The sequence below is a fragment of the Eucalyptus grandis genome, chromosome 10, assembly GCF_016545825.1.
Source record: "Eucalyptus grandis isolate ANBG69807.140 chromosome 10, ASM1654582v1, whole genome shotgun sequence".
Lineage (NCBI taxonomy): Eukaryota > Viridiplantae > Streptophyta > Magnoliopsida > Myrtales > Myrtaceae > Eucalyptus > Eucalyptus grandis.
This window is the reverse complement of record NC_052621.1, coordinates 9,509,861-9,517,779: the sequence shown is the minus strand read 5'-3', so window position 1 is coordinate 9,517,779 and position 7,919 is coordinate 9,509,861. Positions and strand designations below refer to the sequence as shown.

Below are 7,919 nucleotides of genomic sequence, written 5' to 3'. Positions count from 1 at the left end.
AGTTTCTCAATTTTAGGGATAAAGCAAATAGATATTTAAATTTTGCCAGTAAGATAAGGATGGATCGACCCACGTCATCTTCGAAAAGATAATAGATGAAATTAAATTATTTATCATTTTTTATAATAACTAGGATTTCAATTTCAAATTTAACTGATATTTTAGCCTAAGTTAAAACCCCGTTAAATCTCGATAACGATCGTCGCGTGAAAACCTAACGTATAAACTAGGGGCATTCATCTTTTCCCCTCCACAGCGAGATTTCTAGAGAGAGATTCTTTTAGAGAGAGAAACAGAGAGGCGGAGACAGGGTTGCGAGTATGGCGGCGGCGGCCACTGCGAGCGTGGTTCCGGCGAACCGGTCGAGGAGGGCGACGATGGCGGACGACGAGAAGCTCGTCTTCGAGACGACCCCGGGCGTCGAGCCGGTCACGACCTTCGACAAGATGGACCTGAAGGACGACCTGCTGCGCGGGATCTACCACTACGGCTTCGAGAAGCCCTCCGCGATCCAGCAGCGGGCGGTCATGCCTATCATCCAGGGCCGCGACGTCATCGCCCAGGCCCAGTCCGGCACGGGCAAGACCTCCATGATCGCCCTCACCGTCTGCCAGATTGTCGATACCGCCAACCGAGAGTACGTCCTTCGCTTCCCGTAAACCCTAGTTCGTGTTCGTTCGTTGTTATCCTCTGTTACGCCGATTCTGCCGGTCTTTTCGGCTCGCCCGTGAGTCGTGAATAGTTTAGGTTTTGTCGTCCGTTCTAGCATAGTTCGTGTGCTCGAAAGGATAGTAGGCTTGATTAACAAATTTCTAGAGACTGTTCCTTTGGTTTCACGTGAATTCCCCTCGTGAAATGGTTATTCTGTTTTTCTGGTGATGCTCTCTGAACTATTGAAAGGCCTATGTTAGAACACTCTGAAGGGCTAGGATTATGATGGCTAGAGAAACAGCCGAAGTTGCCTGAACTTTTTCTGTGCGTGGAAATCACGTTGAGGAAAACCTTTTGCCTGATAGCGCTTCACTTTTTAGCCTTTCGGTACTCCGCAAATGTCTGGCGAGTCTGCGCTGCAATCTGATGTTTGGCAACGCATCGCGCGATTTTGATTGGACATTGTGATTTTGATTTGTTCATTATTCAACTTTCCTTTGAAGTGTAAAAAGGCATTGTTAGAACAGTGGTGATATTCAGGTTTGCAGGGTCTATAATCTTGTAAGAGCAAGGTGGAATTTAACTGTAACATAGGTCGTTATTCTTTTACTGTATGTCAAGCGACATTTTGGTGTTATGGACGACTTTGGTGGGCGGTTCTTATTCCTTGCTTCGGATGCACTTGGATAGATCTATGAACGTTGGTTTATTCTCATCCTAGCCAAATGTCATCTCTTTATTATTTGTGATACTTATGTTGGTCTATGTGGCTATGCAGGGTCCAGGCATTGATCTTGTCACCGACTAGGGAATTGGCTTCCCAGACAGAGAAGGTGATTCTCGCTATTGGTGATTATATGAATATACAGGCACATTCTTGTATAGGAGGCAAGAGTTTGGGTGAAGATATCAGGAAACTAGAGCATGGGGTCCACGTGGTGTCTGGCACACCAGGCAGAGTCTGTGACATGATCAAGAGGAGAACTCTGCGCACTAGAGCTATTAAACTGCTGGTTCTTGTAAGTGATTGACCTTCTTTGTTGCATCAATAATTTTTCTTTTTGTTTCCATCAGTTTTAAATTTGATTTGCGGTTTGCCAGGATGAATCTGATGAGATGTTGAGCAGAGGATTCAAGGATCAAATTTATGATGTTTATAGATATCTTCCACCAGAGCTTCAGGTAATGTTTTTTTAGCAGTTATATATCACGTTCGTTCTTTGAATTGAATGTTTTGTCATTCTTGGATATGCATCGCATGTAGTACAGATGTTGTAATTTCATTGATTTAAATTTGTCGCATTGGTTTTCCAAGAACATATCCATATATTGGATCCCTTCCTTTTCTTTCCGTGTTAATTAAGGCTGTAAATCAACTTTGGTAGTCCACATTATTTGGTTCATGTGCAGTTATGATTGTCACTGTCACAGTACGCCAAAAAAATTGTCCCGCTTATATTTCACTTATACGCATGCAGCATCTTCATTCCCAAAAGGGGGGGAAGGGCTTTTTACGCTTGTTGCTGGCATTGAAGTTCAAGGATCAATGACTTGGTCGAAATCTAAATTTGTGGAATCTGTGTGTAGGTTGTCTTGATTTCTGCTACACTTCCAAATGAGATCTTGGAGATCACTGGCAAGTTCATGACAGATCCTGTGAGGATCCTTGTGAAGCGTGATGAATTGACTCTGGAGGTAATTACTTCTTGTGCTTATTTTTAGTGTACGCACTTGAGTGCGTGACACATTTGGCCTTGAAGCAGAAGACTGACGATCTTTTGTTTTTGCAAATGATGACAGGGGATAAAGCAATTTTTCGTTGCAGTGGAAAGAGAGGAGTGGAAATTTGACACATTGTGTGATCTTTATGATACCCTGACCATAACCCAAGCTGTTATATTCTGCAACACCAAACGGAAGGTAAGGGTTCCATCACTTTTATGTCTAAGTATAGCTATGTATCTTTGTAACAAACAGTTCTCTTGTGCAGTCTTATTGAAGCCTCATTCATTTCCTTTGATTTGTCCAAGTAGGCAGTTTATGTGTGTTTTGGTTGGTTGAGTATATGCATTTGGCATTAGGCTTTGTTTGGATGACTGTTTTGAATTACCATCGGTAGCATGATTTATTTGCCCTTATTTACGAATATATGGAGGTGAGAAGTATATCTATGGGAAAGTAGCATAAACATGCAGTTTGCATTTACACAATGTTTCCACTAGAATAAAATAACCTAGTCGTACCATATGTGTATTGCATACTCAAATGGCAAGGGGGTTTTTCTTATTTGTACAATAGCGCTTCACTGATTTTTTTTTGGATTAGTATAATTTTTGAAGTATAAAATATGGTTGACTCTGGTTTTACTAAGTTCTGGCACATGCTGATATATGCACTTGGTGTTGTAAAGTATTTGAACATTCTGCTTCCCCCAACCTCACTCCAATGCTTTACTGTCTCTCATCCTTTCACATGAATACAGTTTTGAAGTATAAGAAATACATCTGTCAGAGCCATGGCTTTAGTTTGTATTTTTTGGTTAACTGTTACCTATAACTTCCTGTGTCATGCACATTTGGATAGGTGGATTGGCTGACAGAAAAGATGCGAAGCAATAATTTCACCGTCTCATCCATGCATGGAGACATGCCTCAGAAGGAAAGAGATGCAATTATGGGAGAATTTCGGTCAGGCGCAACTCGAGTGCTGATCACCACTGATGTTTGGGCCCGTGGACTTGATGTTCAGCAGGTTTGTCTTTTAGCAAGTATAGTGAATAGAGCACAAATATATCTGAATGGTTACTGTTATGAATGTGTTTGCTTATTAGTTAATTTGCTCCTGTCACCATAAATACTTATATTTAGTGTCACTGGTACATCTTGATTCATTGCTAATTGGCTTGTAGCTTTGGGGGATGGACATAATATGGCTGGATAATGGAGTTTTTAGTTAAACTTGTGCTTGTAAATCATCTTGGCAGTATTGTGAGCTATGAATTGAAATTGACCGTCCTTATAATTCTCTCTATTCAGGTTTCACTGGTGATAAATTATGACCTTCCAAACAACAGAGAGCTTTACATTCACCGCATTGGTCGATCTGGACGATTTGGGCGCAAGGTAAAATTTCTCTCAATCCCATTTTCCGGGGTCTATCATGGTCAGCAGTTGTCTCCTTTCCTCGTGTTGCATTAATTAATTCCAGATTTGTAAAGAAACGGAAAAAGAAGAGCCTTTTGTGGTCTGGGATGATATTCTTGTTCTGATTGCCCTTACAAGTCAAGGCACGCCTTACCTCTGTGAAACCAACACATCCATAAGCCTCCTTTTTTGTCAATGAGAATTGGTATGAGAGAGATGCCAATAGTCTGCTGAAGTTCCTGAGTAACTTTTATGGTAGGGCATTTGGTTCTTAAGAGCAATAGCAGTCTATTTCCTAGAGTTCTGACCTTAGTGGAAAGATTATCCTGTAATGCAGGCATTATTGGCAGCTTAGAAACCAGGTGTGCAATGTCTCTTTTGAAAAAAATACTGAAATATGGCTGTGCTGCTCCAGAGTGGTTTTAGAATATGGCACTCCAATGACCTCCCCTGAAAACATACTAATATGGCTATGCTGCTTGTGGTTTTAGAATATGGAACTTTGATGACACCCATGTGGTTCCATTATGGAGCTGCTCATGAAATTTTAGTCATGTTCACTGACTTCATATCTCAGCTTTTTTCCTTCCCTTTTCTCTCTTTTAGTAAAGTTGCCAGTCTGGGTGATTGATCTGCTCCTTCTCCTAGCCCCCAAAATCATGATGATTTGTGTAGGGTCAAGTTTATTCCCTAACTTTGTTCCCCCAAATTATTTGGCAGAAAAAGGCTGCCTGATTTTTCTTCAATTTTATGGCAAGGACATTTCTTGTGTACTTAAATATGTTTGTGTTTGTTTTTCCATCTCTAATGGAGGACGGGACCATCTTTCAATGAGGCTTTTGTGTTCGTGATGCTTGATGCACTTGGTTGTCCTGCAGTGTTTAATATTCTTCTTCTGCCTTTTTATATTATTTTGAAAAGGATGTTTCTTTGCATAAGATTGCAAGAACTTTATAAAGCTTGGTTTGCTTATTCTGCTCTATGAAGTTGATGTTAATACCATGCTTTTCGCTAATGATTTTGTGTTTTTATGTGTGCTATGTTTGTTTATAATTTTTGTGCACTTCAGTTGGTATCATGCAAATCATGCCCTGGTTATGGCGCCAAAAGAATTATCTTTCGACACTTTTGCATAATAAATGATTGAAACGACACTAATCCTTTGTTGTTGTTTGGCAGGGTGTTGCTATAAACTTTGTCAAGAGTGATGATATCAAGATCTTGAGAGATATAGAGCAATACTACAGTACCCAGATTGACGAAATGCCCATGAACGTTGCTGATCTTATCTAATTGGGAAAGCACTTGATTCTGCTCAATGGTCTGGATGTCGATGAAGTGTGCTGCTGTGTGCGGTTTCAATGGATGCAACATTGATTTTTTTCACTTTTTCTCGATGGTTTGTACGATGGCAGAATGCTCCGATCTTTTTGTGTTGGGAGGGTGACTTGTTTAGTGGTAAATATCTTGACATTGTTGGTGGACTTGTGGATTTTGTGACTCCTTAGCTGACTATTAGTAAATATCTCAACATTGTTGGTTGACTTGGGGATTTTGTGACTCCTTAGCTGACTATAAATGGATTGAACAGGAACGTTGAAATGTAGGGCGCCATTGGTAACGTTCCAGTTTTTCTTTTTTCTTTTCTTTTTTTTTGTTCTTCTGAATAGAAATAGAATGGAAACGTGTTAAATAAATTTTTTTGTTCTTGAAAATAGATTTGAAACAAAAACAAGAAAGAAAAAAAAATCAGAAACAAAAAGAAAAACAAAGTCAATTCTTATCCCTTTTTACTTCGTGCATCAAAGACGTCTTTATCTCTCTTTTTTCTTTCTGTTTCGTGAAGTTTTGTCTCCTCCCTGCATCGATTGATTAACGGTCGCTGGAGATGATGGAGTCATCAACACCTTTCCTCCTCTGTTGATGCAATTAGTCCTGAGAAATGATAGGTGTCTCACTTTCGCGTTTGTTGCTCTCTCTTTCGTAATTCTTGCTTTGTTTTTTGTTGCTCCCGTCTTTTTGATTGGGCTTGATTTTTTTGCTCAATTGAGCAAAGCTATTAGTTCTAGACCATTTGCATTTTGCCATTCTTTTGATTTCTTCCTATTATAGCTCGTTTCATGTCGTTTTTGGAGGTCCTCATGCTTCCGCCCTCAAGTTACAGACCTCCGTCACCGTACAGACCGTTCCTTTGATTTCTTCTTGTTTTCTCTTTCCTTGGACTGAAATTTGGTGAGATTTACGGGCGTTCGGTGGATTACGTGGGCTATGTTGCGTGATTTGCGTAGATAAACATGTTGGCTCGCTTGGAGAGCAACTCTCGATTGGGGTGAGGGTTTTAACGATAGGAAAGAGATGATGGCGCGAATTCTCTGTGCTGTGTGAAGGTCTTTCATTGGTGCATTGCGTTTTCGCTTTCATTGGTGCGGGAGCTATTAATCCTAGAGTTTTGTTGCATTTTTCGCTTTCGGTGGTGCGAAAGCTATTAAGGCTTGCCTTACAAATTTATGAGCCGGGTTTGCTCAATTGAGAGGTTTGCCGGATTTTGACCGCCAAACTCGTGGTAATTGATTTACACTCTAGGTTTCTCTGTTAGCATCGCTCTGATTACGTGTTAAGCAGATTTTGGAATAAGAAATAAAGAGGGAGTGCCAAAAGTTGCTGGGTTTATACCTGCCAATGTTTTGTATGTTAGACAAGTGGAGTGTTGTGGACTTTCTTGGGGTGCATATTCTATGGAACAAGCCCAATATGCTGTGTATTGAGTTTGATGAAACACTCGTTTCCTTCTTCTGTTCTGTCTAGCTGATTTATAGGCACAAAATCCCTAACATTCCTGCCCCTTCTTTTTAGGAGTGCTGGAAGTGAGTTCCAATCTATCATATGGCCTTTTAGTTAATTAGCCAGTATCACTGCAGGGGTTTTCCTTAATAGTCTTGTAGTGCAAAGGGTTAGAGCTTCACTTTGAACTCGAGCACTGGAGCATGAGCCTTCTATTAACGAGTTGCTTAAGTAAAGTCATGATTAAAGCTTTCTCTTATCTGCACTTCTCGACGTTTTGATTTTAAAATGTGATGAATTGAGTCGAGTAACTTTTTCGAGAGAATTACCAAAAAAGTCCTAAGTATTTTGCAATTATAACAATTTAGTCATAAACATATTTTTTGGCCAATTGAGTCCTAAACATTTTACAATTGTGCCAATTCAATCATAAACTTATTATTTTGGTCAATTGAGTCATAAACCTTTTATGATTGTGCAAATTCAATCATTCCGACCAAAATTGACCGGTCGACATTGATGTGGCCACCGACCGACATCGGCAACAAATTTTTTTAATAATATTTTATTTTTTTGAATTATTTTATTAATTTGTTAATCTTTTTTACCTTTTTTCTCTTCTTTTTTTTTTTTTTCCTTCCCTCCTCCTTCCTCCTCCCCCCTCCTTGCCGGCGAGGCGGTTGGTGAACTCACCTTGCCATCGTTAGGGCAAGCGGGCGAGCTCCCGGCCGACGTGGCAAGGGCTCGCCTCGCAAGTTAGGCAAGGATGGCGAGGACCCTTGGCCGTTGTTGGGGAGGGGGCTCACCTAGCCACTAGCGGCAAGGGCTCACCCCGCCAACCCGAGCAATGATGAGGCAAGTCCTCACCAGATCCGATGAGGGGGGCCTCTCCTTCGCTCGGGCTAGCGAGGTGAGCTCTTGCCAAATCCAACAAAGGCTTGCCCCTCCAATAGTGGCTGGGGAACTCTCCTCGGCCAACAATGGCGAGGCAAGCCCTCACCAAATTTGGTAGCAAGGGTTTGCCTAGCCACTGGTGGGGCGAGCTCACCCTCACCCAGTGACGGCAAGGCGAGCTTGCCCAACCGCCTCAATCTGACAACTGGCGAGGGCTGGTCAGTTGCTGGAGCCAAAGGAAGAAGGAGGGAGGAGGGAGGAAAAAAAAAAAAGAGGAGAGAAAAAGGTAAAAAAGGTTAAAAAAAATTAATAAAATAGTTCAAAAAAATAAAATATTTAAAAAAAAATTGTTGCCTCGTCGACCGGTGGCCACGTCAGCGCCGGCCAATCAATTTTGGCCTAAAGGATTGAGATAGTACAATTATAAAATTGAACTTAAAAAATAAGTTT

General features: G+C 41.0%; 1 protein-coding gene across 1 annotated transcript; it reads left to right on the top strand.

The window, feature by feature from the left end:
* The first annotated feature begins 235 nt into the window (after nucleotides 1-235).
* On the top strand, nucleotides 236-5,400 carry LOC104421593 (eukaryotic initiation factor 4A-3). Its single transcript, XM_010033599.2, has 8 exons — nucleotides 236-637; nucleotides 1,430-1,670; nucleotides 1,753-1,833; nucleotides 2,239-2,346; nucleotides 2,452-2,571; nucleotides 3,235-3,402; nucleotides 3,687-3,773; nucleotides 4,974-5,400. The coding sequence occupies exons 1-8, from the start codon at nucleotides 321-323 to the stop codon at nucleotides 5,085-5,087; spliced, it is 1,236 nt and encodes a 411-aa protein (XP_010031901.1). The 5' UTR covers nucleotides 236-320; the 3' UTR covers nucleotides 5,088-5,400.
* Nucleotides 5,401-7,919: the final 2,519 nt, after the last annotated feature.